This window comes from Rhipicephalus microplus, chromosome 9 (genome assembly GCF_043290135.1).
Source record: "Rhipicephalus microplus isolate Deutch F79 chromosome 9, USDA_Rmic, whole genome shotgun sequence".
NCBI classification, from domain to species: Eukaryota; Metazoa; Arthropoda; class Arachnida; order Ixodida; family Ixodidae; genus Rhipicephalus; species Rhipicephalus microplus.
The window spans coordinates 69,975,857-69,995,991 of NC_134708.1; the positions used below are offsets into that span (position 1 = coordinate 69,975,857).

A 20,135-nucleotide genomic window follows, 5' to 3' on the forward strand; every position below is an offset into this window, starting at 1 on the left:
AACTCAATGACTTTTGTGATTATCTTGTCAGATGCACTAGCTGCTCGTAATTTGGCCAGGGTGGAGAAAGCAGGCAAACATTGGAGAAAGCAGGCAAACAAATTGATCAGTGACCTGGCCGGTTTCTCTGGGTAAAGGCAGTCGAAAGAGTGCATCAGCCACCACATTATCACTTCCCTTGCGGTACTCTACAGTGTAGTTGTAGTACAGCAGTCGCACTGACCCGTGAAATGCGCAATGGCCGATGTCCAACACCCCTAGTAGACAAGGTAACAAGGGCACTATGGTCAGTTCGCATAACAAAAGGGCGACCGCAAAGGTACACATGCCAGTGTTCACAAGCCCAAACACATACTAAGGCTTCGCGTTCACCTGCAGAATATTTCTGTTCTTGTGGGCTCAAGGAACGAGAGGCAAAGCAACCGTCTGTAGAATCCCCTTGCATCGGTCGTGACGATGACAAGAAGGTTCGGATCAAAGAAAAGTAGAACCTTGCAAGTTGTCAGCAGTGATTTCAAACGGACGAGACTCTCTTCAGCAGCTCACGTCCGAAAAAATGGTTCTTTACCTCGAAGCAATATCCGTAGAGGTTCCACAACATCAAAAAAATGGGGAATGAACTTGGCGTAAAATCCCACCAGGCCAAGCAGGTGAACGAAGTTCATTTATGTCCGTAGGCGCTGGAGTTTCTTTCATCGTTTGGATAGATGATGCTAGCGGAAAGAGTTATTTGCCATTCACAACATGTCCCAGGAAAGTGAGTTCCGCGACGTCGAACAAGCACTTCGGATTTAGTTTTAGGCCTGCTTTATAAAGTTGCTGCTTTATGTGCCGCTGACCTTTGTCTCACTCCACCACGGCATGACATATGCCTGTCAACCTCACTGCAGAAGTTTCATTGGCTGGTGCTATTATAACCGAAGACGTCGGTGGCAAAACACTGTTGGTGCATGTAGAAGCAAGATCACTCTGATAACGAGCCATCACGCGTTTAAACGTAGCGAAAGACAAAGAACATAACTGCGTCGGCGACTCCCTGGTGCTAGTGTGGGCTGTGTTTCTCACTGCTATTGAGATGCTTTAACCATGACCCCAGAAATTGCGCACAGGCGCACATTGTCGGATGCCATGCTTTACAAATGTCATCGAGGAATCGCTCTGAATTAGTGCTAGCAAGTTTCATGGTGCATTACTTCTCTTCTCACATACGATGGCACCATCCCGTGCTGGAGCAGAGAAGACTGTGCGAGGGAGATTGCATGAGAAATATAAGGCTCGTTTGTAAAAAGCCAGGTATGTGCTTCGGTATAGCCTGATCGGTATTGGCACTTATTATCACAGGCTGAGGAGTTATGTGTTCGACTCCCAGCATGGGAAGTTCATTGTAACATTTTTCTTTCTCAATTGATTGCATTAACTTTACAAACATCATATCCATGACCCAAATACGTCACAATGGTCTTCACAGATCTCGGCATATAACACTTTTGTGGTGAAAAAATTGGCCCCGTATCTGCATGTTACACTGAAAATGTTTTCGAAAGACGATAGTCTTGTGCTTGGTTTATCTGATGTTCTGTGCAAGAAAATCGGGAAATGGTGTTCTGGAGGTGCTGCGTTGGAGTGCCTCGAGTGTGCAACGGAGGCGAACGAGCGCATAAAGTCACGTAACGCGTGAAACATGAGCGCTATCTGACAGTTATCTTGAAAAACGAACGCGCAGCGTGCGCGCCCGTCTTCGACGCGATAAGGTGTAGAACGCAAGGCGACAGGTAGGTGCCACCACCGTGTCGTCTTAGCAAAGCATTGGAAACACTTGCCCTTTCGTACAGGCGTTGCGTTGTCAGCACAGCGTGATAAACGCTACGGTCCTTAGAATTGCTTATGTATGCTTTTTCTAGTAAAAAGACGCACATACAAAATATTAACATGTTGTTATGGTGCCTCAGATATGCACAATAATTGCTTTTTAATTGATAATCGCACAAGTATGAATGCTAAAGCTTGAGCAATATTGGTGGGCGCTGCGGATGGGGTCGGTCGTTTGGAGTATCCTTTGGTGCCGTTTAGGCCTTTAGGGCATCGTCAAGGGCAGACAAACAGACAAATATACAGAAAGACTGACAGACCAAAATTTTTGCGTCCAAGGTCCCCATGAAAGACTATCGTCTTTAAAAGAAACAGGGGGTGCAGTTTTTGGTGTCAGCACCACACAGAACTGCAAAACATTTCAGAGCGTGGTATTCCTTGAACAGGCATTGTCTATCAGCACTCGTAAAACACACTTCCCTTCTTTTTCTTGGAGCTACGAGTTGTGCTGGCAAACACAAGGCATCTCTGTGTGTGGCTGCCTTGGGCAGAGTTAACTCGGTAATTAAAGAAAACGAGAACAGCTCCTGAGCCTCAGGATGAGAAGCTAAGAACAGCGCTAATGAAGATGAAACAACCACTGCCCCTACAAGAGAGTGCCGATAAAGACAGAAGTCAAGTTTCGTGCGCCTTTGTTATAATCACGCGGTGAAACCCAAAAACACTAAAGGGTGTCGTTCATTGATGTTTTTGCACGCCGTGCGACTCACTGATGCTAGAAATCAGTTTTGGTTACCTCTGAAAGGAGATAGTGTAATCATTTTCAATGCTTCTCCTTAAGTCCTTCCAAGTTCTCGGAGTTTGCAGAACCTGCCTGCGGGAGAGCATCACCATTATGGTATGAAATTTTGAGAGGAGGGTCCAAAATAACCTGCACGACAAAGACATTGTGGGACAGAAAACCGCCATGGTACATGTATGGCAAAAACACTGAAAAGATTAGTACATTCCTTAGACTGTTTGTCTCGAAACCATTACAGTAAATTCACTTGTCATCACCAGTTACCGGTTTGTTGTGAAGATACAACTCAGTTATTGCTTCTGTACAATTTTTTTCTGCATTCTATTTCATACCGCAGGGATTGGATAACGTGGCTTCTCGGTCAGCGGTCAAGCACCATGACCACTAGACTGCCGGGGCACATCCGCAATAACAAACAATTCCTCGCCCTAATTTTTTGCATTGAGCTCAGCAAATGCCCGGATTGAGCGTGTTCACAAATAGAAACTTCAGAAGTCTTTGCCCAAAACGAAAAAATGAGGGCAAATGAATCCAGGAGCAAGTGCGTAATGTCGAAAACAGCACAGGTTCTCATTTCGCCATTCATTGTCAAAGAAGTGCTTGTAAACCTTGTTTCAGAAATCTTGCATTGCCACAGGGACCAGCACTCACGGGAGATCATGAAGGCATTCTATGTGTCACTGGAAGGTAATAATCGCATCAGTCAGCCTTCGTTAGCACTGTCAGATGCAGAAGTATCATAGATCATGGACAGGTTGCACCATGTCTAGGTTTTATGAGCCACATACCCTCTTGTTGTTTTATTTTGTCATATAGAGCATGCGCGATGGTTGTCTTTTTTCTCAAATTTTCCAGATGCTATTTCTTCCACTTCCTTTCGGAATAACATTTTCTTGCGAGTCAGCGCTGTAATCTGTGTTCTCTGTTCCGATCCTTGTTTTTGTCATGCGCATATTCGTTCAAGATGGAGCTAACCAAGTTTGGCAAGCGTGCTCGACGTACTACCTTTCTTTCCTTCTCTCTGTTGCATTGTGCGATGCTACCTCCAATTGCTTCGTTCCTCAAAGCCAGAAAGTGGACTGTCATCCACATGCTTAGAAGAACGACGCTTTAGTTGCTACAGGCACAATGATGGTGATGCGTTCATATCTCTGCAACAGTGGAATGAGGCAACGTGAAATGACAAATGACCCCGATGAAAGATCAGATTGCCATATAAGAAACATTCGATTGCCGACAAGCCCATATTTTGCGGACCGTCAATTTTCACTACTGTAATTACTCGAATCTAACGCGCACCTTTTTTCCGGTTAAGCGAGTTCATAAATCGCATGCGCGTTAGAATCGAGTACGAACAAAAAATTACGGTCAATCTATTGCCATCACAAATCCAAAATGGCCGCCCCCTACGTGCGTCGGCATGATGCGTCGGCTATTTCTGCCTATGTCTTTACTATGTGCGGCACTTCGTACGTGTGCTGAGGAGTTCGTCATCTAGTAGTGCATTAGCATCGACGACGTGAAAGGGCCGACTCCAAAAACTCAAGTGCACCACGATGCCGCTTTTAAAAGAAAAGTCATCGCGTGTGCAGAAACGGACGGAAGTCGGGCCGCATCGCGGTCGTTCCCGAAACGTGCGTGCGGGACCGGCGGAAACAAAAGCAGAAGATTGTCGACAGCAAAGCTTCACGCAAAGGCTTCAGTGAACCACAGCAGGGTCGGTTTCCGCAAATTAAAGAGCTGCTCCGCGAGTATGTGCTTGAGGAGCGAGCGGCACAGCGGCCTGTGACGACAGAACTGCTCCAAGTGCGGGCTATGCAATTAGTCTTAGAAAAAAGTCTAATGCGGAGCCAGTTTAAAGCGAGCAGGTGCTGGCTAATTAACTATATGAAGAGGAAAGGCTCTTCCCTTCGAAGGGGAACATGCATATGCGAAAACTTTTGCGGAGAAGTACGATGAAAAGCTTTACAGTTTTCAAAGGTTCGTCCTAAACTTGCGGCGCAACAACGGCTACCTGCTTGGGCAAATCTGGAATGCCGATCAGACGCCTCTTTACTTCGACATGCCTGGCACCACAACTGTCGAGAAGAAGGGGGCGAAGCAAGTTCGCGTGCTGACATCGGTCCACGGTAAAACTACAGTGACGGCAATGCTCTGTTACACGTCAGATGGGCACAAGCTTCGCCCGTACCTCATATTTAGATGGAAGACAATCCCGAAAGGAATCGTTTTTTCGAGTGGTGTGATCGTGCGGGCCAGCGAAAAAAAATGGGTGCGCGTTGCAATCGATGTCTTACGTTTTTTTTTTTTTTTTTTTTCGCGGTGGAAATCGGGTGCGCGTTACAATCGAGGGCGTGGTAGAATCGAGTAAATACGGTAAGTGGCACACCCAAGTACACATGCGACCGGCAAACGTTCGAGGGCTGCATTTCTTTGCGGTCGTGGGTGCCGTGTCTTTTGTTTTCTATGCTTGAATCTGCAAGGTATAAAAGCTTCACATTAAAAAAAGAGCCCCATAACATGATGTGAAATGCATGTGTGACTGTCTACCACTTTCGTCGATTAGCGTGTCTTTAAATTCATTCTAACATTCGCTGCGAAACATGAAATTGGTACAATTCACCCCCACCATACTAAGAACTTGGGTACACTCAGAACAGCTCCGTATACAGATATAGATATATATATATTTATTTTTTCTAGAAAGCGATGAAACATGAACCTATGTACATATGTATAAGAATGCGAGAAATGAGCTGTCCAAAATATGGTCAGTGTGCTGAAGTGAAAGACGAACGCATACACCTCATGGCAGAACCCTCCAAATAAAAAAAAAGAAATTTAAAAAGATACCCCGTCCCAATTTCAGGAACCACTCTGGTACATGCCAGCCGCGAGCAACAGGTTTCTCCTCGTGAAGTGCAGAGCCAAGATGGAAGTTGCCTTGGTCGGATACGAGCCCAACAGGAGCCCGTCACAGTTTGTCCGCACTGTCGGTGCATGCGAGATGTTGAGATCTTCGAGATCTATCTCGTCTATGAGCCGTGCAAAGTCCCACAGCTTGATGCAGTTGTCAATGCCGCCCGACGCGAGGATCGCCGTGTCCCGGCTGAAGCAGAGGCAGTAGATGGTGTCCGTGTGGCCGGACAGCTCGGCCAGCAGGTGTCCATGCGCGATGTCCCACATGAGAATCTTGCAGTCGGCACCAGCGGAGGCGAGGAACCGGCCGTCGTTGCTGAACTGGAGGCAGTAGATGCGTCCCTTGTGGCCCGTCATGTAGCGCACGCAACCACCGGAAAGGACGTCCCACAGCCTGACCGTCCGGTCGCTGGAGCCCGTGGCGATGTAGTTACTGTTGTGGTGAAACTGGATGCAATCTACGTCGGACACGTGCCCTGCATGGCGGGAAAGATGCGCGTCAACACCATCTACAGCTGTTGGCTTCCACAGAACACGCCAGACACAGTAATGCAATGCCATTCAAGTTTTTAAAAACATCGCCTTACGGCCACTGACCATAGCTATATATATATATATATATATATATATATATATATATATATATATATATATATATAGTGCAACTACATTCTTCCAGCTGCTTAGCCACAACCTCAGTTTTAGAAGAGGGTTCTGTGTTTGATATGTGGGGTTTAACGTCCCGAAACCACCATATTATTATGAGACACACCGTAGTGGAGGGCTCCGGAAATTTTGACCACCTGGGGTTCTTTAACGTGCACCCAAATCTGAGCACAGGGGCCTACAGCATTACCGCCTCCATCAGAAATGCAGCCGCCGCAGCCGGGATTCGATACCGCGACTTGCGGGTCAGCAGCCGAGTACCTTAGCCACTAGACCACCACAGCGGGGCAGGGTTCTGTGTTACCCATGCTAGTGGGCAATTAATATACAAGCAATGCATACAGAATGAAACGCAGTGCTGTAGGGCTAAATAGTGCACTCACTTTGGAACTGAAAAGGGCGGAGCTACAGTTAGTATTGCAATAGCGTAATGTTGGTTAATGCATTCACACCAGATCTAACTTCAGTTTCGTTGTACCTCAAACAAAGCAAATACCGCTTGTTTTACTTCTAGTGACATTTGAATTCACAAGCACAGTGCGTCCACACGGTGTGCAAAAGAACAGCACGGGTGGTTGAACCCCTCTTCCTACACTCTGTCTCTGTAAGTGCCTCCTTCTTTCATCTATGCTTGAGCTGCACAGGCATATGGATACGTGCCAACCAACTCACTTGGAGTGCGTGCAAGTGCTGACATGCAGTGTTTAGAACTACCTTGCAAAAAAAGAAAAAAAAAAGCAATCTTATAGCAGTGTTCAATGCGTGGCCCAGAATATTTCTGTACAAGAGACAAAAACGAACTACACAGCGAATAAAGAGGAAAACTGGACTTCACAAGCGCATCGTTCCTCTAAGAGGTGAACTACCAGTGCTTTGCGAGGCAACAATTTACACAATCGGGATAGAGTATTCGGTCAAGAGAAAAAAGATCTCTGAGAACTCTAGCTGATGATCTTCTACTGAGTAGAGAAAATTGTCAGGTATGCGTGGATGAATGATTATGCTATAGTTTCTGACACGAGTGAAGTGTCGCAAGTTTGGGGAATAGCACGCAGGGGAAGGGGGGGGGGGGAGAGCACATGCCTTTTTCAACCATGTGTTGAAACCATGGACTCTGCACAGAAAAACTCATACATTTCTCCAGCCGGAAAAAATTGGTGATGCCATGTTTGTTTCATGATAACTGGACAAAACTGATAGAGGGTGTCACAACTTTACATTATAAGGACTGTCGCCACTCCACCCATACCACCGTTAATTAGTAACGAAACTCGTCCCTAACTATTTGGTCTGAGTTGCAATTAATTGCTTTTGTCAGTAATTACATTACAATGCTACAAGGATGTAGTTGATATATGTGAAAAGTGAATGCAAAACGAGAAAAAGCGCAGCAATTTTCAGACAAAAGTCTGAGCAACCGGTGCTACATGCACAAAATGGTAACTTGGATCAACCATTAGCTTCGGGACCATATTTGATTAAAAGGACCTTTTACAGTTATCACTTCATGGTTGACATACAACCTTTTAAAAAGTTAGTACCACAAGAAGTGTGTTTTGGAGCTTTCGATATGTACACAGATAAAGGTGCATGCAGCAACATTATTCTTGCACCTATTCATGAAGTATATTATCGAGCTGTATGGTACTTGTTTACGCACAAGAGTACTTTTATTTTACAATTGGGAATTACCTAAACTTGAACTGCATCAGAATCTTTATACACCAAAGCAATCCTGACATCCATTATGTAAAAGACTGGTTCAACATGCATTACACTACCCTAGCTAGTAAGAATTCTTTCTTCTGATATTTTCAATATAATCATCAGTCAAAAGTACATTAAACGACATTCATGATGAAACGAAAATCTGCAGTGCTGCTCCACGGTTAATCATAAATAACCAACTAGCAGGGAATCTGTTCCAGTGTAAAATTTTGACATACAGTGATTGGCCATACACTTGCTAAATCAACCGGCCACATCTATAGGATTTTGCTGGAAAAATAACTTTGTTGCCATTGCTTGGTGATAAAAAGTATGTCTGGAAATTTATTTTCAGGGTCTTATACACGCACGAAACAATACTATTGCATGGTACCTCGTAGTAGTTTCCTTTCGACAAATTTCACCCCCGCACAGCGGTACACTCCCGCAGATGATTTAATTATGTGAATGTGTCTGCATTTCTCGAACATTGAAATGTGGTTGTTAGCTGCAGGCGAGTGGCTCTAGTTCGTTACACATGGAATAAAGTACCACGGGAGAAAGGAAGAGAGCACAATGGATCGGAATACAAATAGGGATTGTCAATATTCTTGTTGATCTCTGGAAAAAATTATAATAAAGCTAGGCAGGTGAAGTAATGCATGGCATAGATCATCTATGGTTAGCGAAAGCAACAGAATAGATATGAGGGGATGGAAAGCTCAGCTGAGGGCACCTGAGTTGGGTAGAGGGAAGACGACGCAAAGTTTGCAGAAATAAAACAGAATTAACTCGCACAAGACCAAGTAAACTGGACAATCTATATATATATATATATATATATATATATATATATATATATATATATAGCGAGAGAGAATCCATGTCTTCAACACAGAAACAAGACACTTTCTAGCAAGACAACAGAAAACAGCAGCAAACACTAATTATAACAATGCACGTTAGGTGTGAATATGTGTGCGAAGGTAGCAAAGTGCTGCTGCTACCAAAACATGGATCGCAACGGGAGAAGAATGTTCAGGCTGATCATTTTACGCTTGTGACATTACAGCTCTTCCTTACACAGTTGTGCTCCTATCACACAGGCAACAACGCTCTTTAGACATCTCTTGAGTCGTGCGAGACAACAAACAACTTTGTCGTCTGCAAACTTTGTACGAAATCAAGCGCTCACCTCAATCGTGTGGTCTTGCCATAATCATATAGGCACACAGACCTTACGCTCAATCTACGTAGCTCCTTCTATGGCGGGGCCCCACTGCTGCTTGTGCTTTCAGTGTGAGCGATTATCGTCTTTATTCATTGTTGCTATGACACTACTGTTTAAACTTATACTAACTTCATGTCAAGATGCTCTGCATGAATATCACTAGGAGCAGCATGTACCGGAACGCACAACCATAAACATGTAAAAAGTTGAATGTATGAAGGAACAAATCCAACATGGCAGTGCTTCGGCTTTTCTCTACTTGCGGTGATGTACTTGCAAGTATAGTAGCTGCACTCAAAAGCGAAAGTAGTTTTTCGAATAGAACATAGCACTCTTGAATAAAATGAGCAACTGAACAATTTGGATGTTGCTTAAAGAAGCACTGACACAAAAATTTCGTATCTTGTTGACATTTTTTTTTTTCAACAAGTAGCTTATGACCCACTTATCATGGCTGAAAACATCGCTTGCATGAATGCGCGAGTGTTATTTATTTAGAGACGTTTTTAGAGTGCCCATTTTCAGCTTCGGTTTCATAGAGCTCGGCAGGATAAGTTTGGGGACACGATAAACACAGCTGGAGACATGACCCCGCAAAACTGTGACGTGGGCGCCGCGCATAAAAGCGTGCGAGAGCGCACGGGGCCTACGTCACGGCAGAGCCAGCATACGCAAAGCCGCTGGCATGGAAAAAGAAATCAAGGGTAGCGCGCACAGCTTGCGCGCACGAGCAACCAGGCCACACGAACTCGTAACATAGGCTTGTTTACATTGCCCCTGCGTTGATGTCGACGTTGCGAGGGGCTTCGAAGCATTTCACTCAGTTGCACGGCGTGCACTTAAGATTTAATTTTAAATATGTTCTAGGCTATATTTGCTCCTTTGTAGATGGTCTGTATGTCTCCGCATAAACCTATCTCGCTCACTAGCTTGCATCCAAACTTTTGCATCGGTGCTCCTTTAAGGTTCTCAAGTTGACGAGAAGAGACCAGTGGGTCAAGGAACAAATGGACGTTAACAATATTATAGTTGAATTTAAGAAGAAGAAATGGACATGGGCTGGGAACGTAGGCAGGATAACCGCTGGTCATAAAGTGTAACTGACTTGACTCCCAGAGAAGGCATATGCACGAGGGGGGAGACAAAGTTAGGTGAGCTGTTGAGGTTAGAAAGTTTGGGGTATAAAGTGGCAGCAGCACGCACAGGACCGAGTCGACTGGCAGAACATGGGAGAGGCCTTTGTCCTGCAGTGGGCGTAGTCAGGCTGATGATGATGATGTTGACTGTAGGGAAAACTTGTCTGCAGTTTTAGTAAACGCCGGCTACTAAAGACGAGAGCGGTCCATTCTGTCGTCGATGAAGATGGTCAAACTCCTTCTCATGAGAAGCTCAAACTTGCTTTGAGGAAAGGCGATTTTGTGACACTGATTGCATGATCATAAATAAACATAAAGGAGCTATGATGTTAAAGGCCACATGAAAATAGAAAGGCGGTCAATGGACCCAAGGGAAGGCACACGAATTGCCCAACGCAACACGAGGTGCCTTCAAATGACACAAGCACCAATCCATGACCTCTGCAGATGAAACGAGCAACCAAAGAGTTGTCCACTTCAAAGGGAACCACAGCAACGAGAGGGAATTCCATGAAAGCTGTGGAGGGTTAAGCTGCCACAAGCAGACAAGAGGGAGCCTTACACCAAGCTGTCTAGTGAACAACCAACCCCACGGCTTCATTCGCAACCAAACACATAGAGAGGAAAGCAGCAGTGCCCACTAACGGCACGGGCACACATTGCAAAAGCAGCCATGTGTGCAGTCCAGGGGTGTTGGATCACCCGTTCCAAGCGTAATGTCACACACCCTTCTTTATGTGCTTTATGTTACCGGTACATTGCACATGTGGATACTGCTTGCACAATCAACACCAAAATGTCAGAGCCTTCTAGACAGTTTTTGGATAATCCGTTCGGCTTGAGCGCGTTAACGTGAATAGCTGAGTTTATTTTGGAGACAATACGATAATCAGTGACAACGCTAGAATGTTTGATCCCGAGTATACAAATGCGGATGCATGTTGTCGTGCATCGGATTATCGATGGCCAGGGCTCTGTTTACAGCTATCATTGTACAGTGTGCTCTGCCGCAATTCAACTTTCGGTTTTCGGCCACAAGTTCGGCCATATTGCCAGACTTAGCGGCATGTTTACGCTTCGCACCATTGAATTTGTTTGGGTGATTGATGGTGTCTAAGCATTTGCGGCCAGTGAACTATTAAGTGCCATTGCCTCTGAACCAACTTCCATTTGTGAACTGTACTTGGGGTATGCGACAAAAACAGGATGGAGACGAGGGGAAGTGTGTTTCTCTCTCCCTAAGCAAGTTTGTCACATGACTCAATTGAACAATGAAAGAATTGACTGGTAATTTGTACAAAGGTGATTCTTTTGTGCAACCTACACAAAGACAATAAAAATCTGTAATGCAGCCGAGAAAACATGTGGACCAAGCATGAGAGGCTGTCGAGAGATGAAGACAACAATTAACAGAGTTATCAACCATGAAAAAAAAAAAGAAAGGGATTCAGATAATCTATTCAAAAGTTCAAGCTGGAAGGCATTCCGAGCTCAATGAAGGATACTGTTGCGCAAGAAAACTGAGGCTTTGACATATTGGTGATGCTCTGAGATAGCAGGAGATACGTCCTGTTTCCCTTCCTATGACCTGTGCCATCAAACTGTTCCTAATCAAGGACATACAAAGAGGCAACATGCTTAGCTTTCTAGTGCAAATACCGAAAATACTGCCTGTTTGTATAATCTATTATGCACTTGCCTAGGTTTCTCTACGTGAATATAAATGGACCTTCATCTGCCGGGAGTACTGCAGTAATGTAGCACTGTGTTGCAATGACTTCATTTTCATTAAATTTTGTGCTCGAAAAAATGACGAAGTCACACCCTTTTTGCACTCCTGTGAGCCCTGGCAGAGACCAGTTTTCAGTTGAGGTACGGAAGGGTGCGCGACATAATCATCCAAATCTACAGCATGCCCTCGGAGTCATCTTCAAGATGGAGGAGTTCACAGGCACCCACGTGACGAGGACATGAAACGACTGAGACTTATCTCCAATGCCGTATTATGCTAAGAGAGGGCGTTTCTGATACACAATAAAGGCAATTTCATATGCAATAACCTGAAACATTTGGATGCTATATTTAATTTAGCACAAAAACTGAGTGCATCACATGCTCTCTTTGATGATGTTGTCAATACCTAACATAACACATTATTGCATCCTAAGATATGAGAGTTCACTCCAAATGTCTTTTTTTTTTGCTTGTTCCAAAGTGTTTTTGTGAAATGTAGTCACATACAGAGAGCCTCTAGGACCAATATGAAGAAAAGTTTTTTTGAATAAACTATTATAAAACTCTTCAGAAATTAAGTCATTGTTGATGTTAACTTCACAGTGAGGCAGGAAGTGTCAAATTCGAATGGTTAAGATGAGCTCCTCTATTTGATTTTCATCACTGTGAACCACTGAATATGAGCAGCAACTTCCACAATGAGCCCCAACACAGCTGGCCGTGCCAGCATAAAAACACAAACGCTTTCCATGGTTCATTAATGGCCACGCCAGAAGGAGAACAAAAAACCACACGCACCTTGCGAGACACAAGGTCCCGCTCGCTCGACAACACGCATCAAGCAGCAGCACAGCAAAAGCCACAAACGCGCGCACAGTGTCACAAGACAGACCTGTGAACACCCGCAGCGGCTGGTAGGAGTCTGTGGACCAGAGGCGGGCCGTCCGGTCGTGGCCGGACGAGGCGAAGTAGTAGCCGTGCGGGCTGAACCGCACGTCCCAGACGGGGAAGCAGTGACCCCGGTAGCAGACCACGTTTGTCCACGTCAACAGGCTCCACAACCGGATGGTGGAGTCCTCCGACGAGGACAGCAGGAACAAATGGTCTGGGCTAAAGCTCACCGCCGTCACGGGGCCGCTGTGGCCCAGCAGGTGGCGCACGTCGACGCCGCTGCGGTCGTCCATCATCCGGTAAAGGACGTCCTCGGCGTCCTTGTCGATGGTCTCGAGCTCGTGCGCAGACTTCATGCCCTTGAGCTTGTGCGGGGTCAGGGTCCACACCCTAATGGAGGAGTCGCCGAAGCCAGCGGCCAGTAAGGTGCTGTCCTCGGAGATTTCGGCCACTGTGACGCCCCGGTACGAGTTGAGGAAGGTGTAGAAGCAGATGGAGGGAAGACTTTCGGGTCCAAGTCTTACCCTCTTCAGGGCCTCCTTCATGGCGCTCACCTTGTCCATCTTGTCGGCGTCGCGAAGCTCGGGCAGCGGGATCCGGCTATTGGGCGGCGCGTTGGGGTCGTTGCGTGCCTTCTTAGAGAGCAGCGTGTCTTTCTTTGGCTTCTTTTTCTTTGGCTTGTCACCTCCCTCGCCGTCCCCGCCTTCGTCGTCCTCGTCCAGCGGTATCGTCAGCTCGGGCTCCTTGAGGAGGCCGTAGTAGACCTTGACCTTGTTCGCCTGACGCGCCGCTTCGCCCAGGAAGGCGCCCGCCGTCGCGTCCAACTGCGCCTTGGCCCGTGCGATCCCTTCGTACACGTCCAGGTAGAGGTGCTCCTGGACGATGTTCTGCAGCACCGAGTTTTTCTTGTCCTGCAGGTATCGCTTGAGAAAGTTGTACGTGTCGCGAGACATGCGCACCGTGAACTGACCCGACCTGAAGTTGTCCATGAATTCGTTGCCCTTCATGTGATCCTTCTTGGTGAGGCAGCCGAGCCGCTTGACGTCCTCCTGGTAGTACTCCTCCTGCTCGGGCCCGAACCGCTCCATGAACTTGAGCGCCTGCCGTTCGTGCTCGTTGTAGACCAGCTCCAGGTACATGTGCACGAAGGCCGGGTACAGGACCATGGCCAGCTCGTGACGGTACGAATCGAGCGATGCCTCCACGAACCGTTTGAAACTGGTGTAGCTGTCCTCGTAGATGTCGGGATCACCCTCGCTCTTGTAAGTCGAGAGGACGCTGGTGACGTCGGAGCCGGTGGCGGGGGCCGCCGCCGAGTCATCCTGCAGGTCGTTGAGGAGCTTGGCCTCCTTGCGCAGGATCAGCTCGGTCTCCTGGAGCTTGTTCTTCTTGAGAAACTTGAGCACGGCGAGCAGCGAGCTCTTGTCGAGCCCGCTGAACGGATCATCGCCGTCCTCATCCTCTTTGTCGTTCGACACGGAGTTGGTCGTGCTCGTAGTCGTCGTCGTAACAGCGGCCGACGGTGCCGAAGCCGGTGCGGCAGCGGCATCGCCGTTGTTGAGCACGACGACCATCGAACCGTCGGCCGATGGCTCCGCCATTTTGAGCGACGCCGACTGGCGCTCGCGGCGGGCGCAGGGATTCCAGACGAACACGCGGGTGCCGAAAACGCATTACACTCAATTAGGTCTTAAAACCTGACTTAAACGTAATTTATCAGTGATAACGCTATAAATAACATTTAGTTACTGCAAGGTGCCTTCTCATTGTCATAAAAAACGCAAAAAAAAAATGCTTTCGCAAACGTCGCAAGTTGCGCAAAGAGAACGCCATCTACTAATCTAGCTTACCACAACTTATTATGCTTATTTTCTCAAGTAGTTTTGTTATGTCGTGTTAAATATAAAGTATTTTAATACTAAAAAAATACGCAAAAATGTTTTTGAACACACTCTGGTGGTAGTTTTGGTTATTTCAACGTGTAGGTAAAGGAAGACGTCGAAATAACACTGGCGGTTGGTTCTTCGCGCCAAATTTGCATGATTGCATCGTTCTGGTCCCGAAGTGTCAGTGGCATTTTGTAAGTAATGACTTCGTTGTCGCTAGTTGCATGCTAAATTAGATTGCTAAAATCTTAAGTTTATGTTGCGTTACACCACCATCATGACTGCAAGCCGGCCTGGCGAGTGTGTCGTTTGTTTTTGCAAAGGAAACTCCAGCAAGTCGTTTCGCTTTACAAGAGTTTTGAACTTGTTGAAAGTACGATTAATCCTTCGCGAACGTGAAGAAGCTTGTGTTCACTGTCAGGTATAAAACTTGTCTTATTCAGGACTACTTATAAACACCTGATAATGGCAAGTCCCGCTTTATAAACGTTGGCTTCAGCAAAACATTTCCGGTGCGTCTACCTCGCATCTTAAGTGTTGTGATTCAACGAAAGGTTAGCTACCGCGACGTACCTTGTTCGGCAACCTTTCATTACTTTAAACCTACATCTTGCGCTAAACTTTTTCCTTATTTATTTATTTTTAAATATAGAGGTCAAACGACGCGAGATGCCGTACTGTAGTGCTCCGGGTATTTCGACCACCCACGGTCTTTAAAGTGCACTTAAATCTGAGCACTCGGGTCTCAAGCATTTTGACCTCCACATAAAATGCTACCGCTGCTGCCGAGATTCGATCCCGCTACCTTTGGGTCAGTAGTCGGGGTACCATAATAGACCATTTTCCGGCAATCCCAGAGCCCCCCGCGGGCGCGCAAAGCACTATGGGTGAAGTGTGTACGTCGATACTGGTCAAGCCACTGGTCAAGTGGTCAAGCGCGCTGGCTGTTTTCTGTCGCCCGCTGCTGGTTGGTGCCGTGGGAGCACCAAACGAAAAAAAAAAATGAAAGGCATCCCCACACGTTGACTATTATTCCGTCCAAAATACTATACATGTCTGAACACACCTGACGCATGAAATACGAAATGAATGATGCAGTCAGTGTCGCTACAACCAAGCGGACGTGCACAGGATGTAGTAGTTAGCGGAATGCGAATAAATGATGAAGTGCCGATACATGCTGTCAAAGCGTGCCATCGTGAGCAATGGAAGCTAGAACATTGAATTCATAATTATTCAGTGATTACTTGTTACTAAGTTGAACAATTAATTAATTGTTCGTGATGGGGTGTAGCCAAACTGCAGAGAGGTTCTACAGTATTCAAGTACAAAGATTATTGTTTTATTTCACAAGTCACATGCTTTACAAAGAAGTGAGAACATTCCAAACACGTTTAAACAAAAGGGAATGGGACTAGAATGCATTTGTGAGGTTCTTTGCTCTGATAATTTGCAGTTTCTTGGTGCATGCTTTAAAGTTTCACTGTGGGTTCACCGAAAGTGGTGTTTTAATCTTGCGTCGGTGCAATATTCAAATATTGTTACATGAGGAATTGTGTTGTCATGCTACGCATGGGATCCGGAAAAAAAAAAAAACTTGCTCACATGGGATGAGTAGTAGTTTTCAGCTGCAGATCGATCGCTTCAAAGAGGCCAGAATCCTGCATTTTGTTGCATCAGTTTGCGAAAATTGGTTCACATGGCAAAGAAAGATAAATATTGACGTACTTCACCCGTGAATAATGAAGGGGGGGGGGGGGGGGGAGGGTTGGGTTGGGTTTGCTACCTCAAATGAGAATTGTCGCATTTGTTCCCTGTGCACAAGAGATCCAAGGGTCGGCAGTGAGGTCTACTGCGGTGCAACAGTGGCAACGATGCTCGGCTGCTGACCCGTAGGTCTCGTGTTCGATCCCTCCCTGCCATGGCAGTCACGTTTCGGTGGAGGCGATATGGTAGAAGCTCGTGTACTGTGCGATGTCGGTGCATGTTACAGAACACCAGATGGTCCGGAGCCCTCAACTATGATTTGAGACATTGGAATGCCAGATGTTATTAGTATTACTACTCTGCTGTAACTCAACGAAAAATCGATCAGACTTATGTCAGTTGTTTCGCCAGTTGTTGTGCAGTAGGCAAGCACAAATTTCTCTCTCTCTTTTTTTTTTTCGCCCACATCGGCTACCCTGGTCGATGTGTTAATACGCGCGCCAGCGAGCATCAGAATTCATTTAATGGAGTCGTCTTATCTCGCCCCGCTATGTCAGACATGCAAATGTGATTCAGTCTTCGAAACCACAGCAGTTTTGTACCATCAACCTCATCGGACAAATTGAGAAATTGCGCAAGCATATCACGTCACAAATAACGACACAATTTGTGCAAGTTGACCTTCGCGGTTGTTACAAGACAAGTAATTCGAATGTATTAATCGAATGTAAACAGGTCGTTGTTTGACTTTTTGTGCCTCTTTATAACACGCACGCTGCACCCCCATTTTTGTCAATTTTTTGTTTCATGCGTCTAACTTTCAGTTGTAAGGGAGCACTAGGTGGTGCGTGTATTCCCGGGCTTTCATTTCCTGCTTTTTTTTTTTCCTTAAGTATTATTTCAAATAGTGTCAATGCAGGTTAGTATACATTTATCGTCATTACATATATGGTGTGAGCAACGTGCACACTGTTGTTTGAATGGGTTTTATTTTATTAAATGCCGACTGTACTTCCTACAGTACTCTTCAAAAATTGGAACCTCAAATTCTACTCGTTGACAACAACAACAAACATTGGTTATCAATGCATCGGCAAATCTAAGACCACTGGTGTGCTTCATTGGCTACCGAGTTGTCTCTTCTTTTTGTTTCATTCTTTGCCGTAGAGCACTGGTATAGAGAAAAACAAAAGGGTGACGTTTATGAGCTGCTCAACAGATCCTACACTGAGTGAAACAACCAACGGAACTAGTCGAGAGGCCCTCACAGCTAAACACTGCTGTTCGTGATTGAATAACGCAGCACTATGTTGCACCTTGCCAAATTCACGGTGTCTAAAAAGTCCTGGAACAGCACAAGCGCAAAGGTAAAGCGTGAGGCCCGAGCACTCGTCGCGGTGGCTGCTCCGGCGTACCAACTTATACCGTGAGCGCTTGCGCGCCCGTTGGTGGTGCTGGTGTGCTTGAAAATGGTCTATTCCTAGACCACCGTGGCATGCCTTCCTTGTATGGATAGCTTCAAAATTAGATTCATTTGCATTAACCTCTCACAGATTTGATGAAATGCATAAGAGTATGATCTTGACTGTGCTGCTTTAGAGAAAAGAGCACCTGTGGTACATTGTTAAAATCATTTTCGTCCTTATTTAGTGCTGTATAAATGTCTTAACTGGTGTCATAAATGTGTTTGGGGTACATAGTGTCGGTAATTTTATGTTTATAACCCACTATATTAATATAAGGCTCATCATAGGGGAGGTCTAAGGATAATTTCGACCAGCTGGTGTTGTTTAACGTGCACTTCAAGCATTTTGCCCCTATCAAAATGTGACCACTGTAGGCAAGATTAAACCCATGACCCCTGGGTCAGCAGCCGAACACCGTAATCGCTGTACACTGCCATCCTTTGTAAAAGGGAACACTTGAGCATGTAGCCTGCGCTCTCCATCCTTTATAAATGGGAACACATGAGCATGTAGCCTGTGCTCTGTGGCTGCCTACTGATCAATCAACAGACAGCTTAAAAAGTCATGTTCGCTTTTGCCGACATCACCTGCTTCGAGACTCAAGCGGCAACGTAATTTAGCAGCGCTGGTCCAACGAACGTGACTCGCTATTTTAACTGTCAATCGATGACACCGACTGCCGATCTGCTTCCTCTAGCCGTGAGGCGATGCTGCTGCAGCCAGCCGCCTCCGAGTGCAGGCCGCATGCTTGCGTGTTCCCTTCCATAAGAGACGACAGTGCACCATTGAGATCTATTGTCACGTTGCTGAGATTCACACGTGAGAGTTCAAAAAACAGCCGCGGCCACGGCTGTAAAGAGCAGGCGAGCAACCAGTTTTCGGTCTGCAGGGCGACACCTTGTGACAGTTTCGGGCTTTGATGTGGTCAGCCTGACTACTAGGCCATGTATGCTCCTGACACACCATGTCAGAGCTCGAAACTGCCTCAAGGGGTCGCACAGCAATAACCGGCTGCTTGCGCGCTCTGCACAAACATGGTCGTGGTGGTACACTTGTTTGCCTGCATCAGCAAGATCTCAGTGAAAATCAGGAGTAGGACTGCTGATTTCTTGGCTGATGATTACTATTCCTCTCTGGAATGATGCATGGCTTCTTTAAGACTGTAATAATGACTGTCATAGATCTTCACTGTTCAAGTAACCTCAACACTTCCTTGAAGTGCTCTGAGCTAGCGACTTATGTCAGTGCGAAATTAGCCCGGTGAATAACCAAATTGAAATGATGGGCTGCTGAGCTGGTTGTTAATCATTCGTTCTGAAAGAAGTTAAAGTAAGCAAATATGAGCAGTTATTTCGTGACAAATTTGTTTGTTGAACCAAAGTGGAGTGTTAGAAACCATTGCATTGGGTCCGTCATGAAGTCTATGCCAGCCTGTGTGCTAGAGATTTCAAAAGAAGTTTAGCACAGTATCTCACTGTATTCAAAAAGATATCGGCTACCCCAATTTATTTGTGTAGGTTTGCTACTAGTTAGTTTTAGCTTTGAAAAACTTTGAAGGACAAAAGGGAACGGCATTTATCAATGATGCCGTCTTGATCTGCTGTATAACAAAACCAATTATTGTGCATACTTAAGGCTTTACATATTGCCTAAGTGCAGTAATCACATGAATGAACATCAGTCAAACAAACAAACTAACTAATATGTTGTACAAACTTTTTAAAATCCCTCACCAGGTGCCATTGGATGCAATACTAACGCATTTCAGTTTAACAAAACTATTGCAAAGCATGTTTCAGTTATACTAACATATTTTTTAACACAATCCAATGGCTTTCTTGTCATATTAATGAGAAATTGTTTGAAAGACTGGTTATAGACAGCACTTTGTGTTTTGGGGACTATGTCACCTGTGACTATCGCAGTGACACATCTGTCACTCTGTCTATAGAAGGAATCGTAGCGAGTGTCCTATACGCCAGGAAGAAGAGGAGAAAGAAGTAACCTTTTTTAGAGGAAGTACCAAGCGTTTCAGCTACAGAAGCACTGATGTGCTTTGAAAAAGTGAAGTCCTTCCCCACAACCAAGCCTGAGCACTCATCAACCGGGCTTAACGCAACCTGTCTTGGGTAGTCTCTCTGGAAAACAACGTGTAGCATATCTTAGCCGAAAGAAGGCACT

At 45.7% G+C, this 20,135-nt stretch overlaps 1 protein-coding gene across 2 annotated transcripts; it reads right to left on the bottom strand.

Annotated features, from left to right (window-relative positions):
- Window positions 1–5,278: 5,278 nt before the first annotated feature.
- Taf5 (TATA-box binding protein associated factor 5) lies at window positions 5,279–14,533 on the bottom strand. Of its 2 annotated transcripts, none has more exons than XM_037415235.2 (2): window positions 12,897–14,529; window positions 5,279–6,006 (listed from the first exon to the last, which is right to left on the bottom strand). In XM_037415235.2, exons 1-2 carry the CDS (start codon window positions 14,494–14,496, stop codon window positions 5,477–5,479), a joined length of 2,130 nt encoding a protein of 709 aa, XP_037271132.2. In that variant the 5' UTR covers window positions 14,497–14,529; the 3' UTR covers window positions 5,279–5,476. The 2 variants fall into 2 exon arrangements, with proteins under 2 accessions (XP_037271132.2, XP_075729892.1); XM_075873777.1 differs by having other exon boundaries at window positions 5,539–6,006; window positions 12,803–14,533.
- Window positions 14,534–20,135: the final 5,602 nt, after the last annotated feature.

Bases quoted from the DNA above. Each gene is read 5' to 3' on its own strand.
- Taf5 (XM_037415235.2), bottom strand. From the start codon at position 14,496: ATGGCGGAGCCATCGGCCGACGGTTCGATGGTCGTCGTGCTCAACAAC. The intron at 6,007-12,896 runs GTCTGTCTTGTG...CCCGCCATGCAG, and splicing joins GCCGCTGCGGGTGTTCACAG to GGCACGTGTCCGACGTAGAT.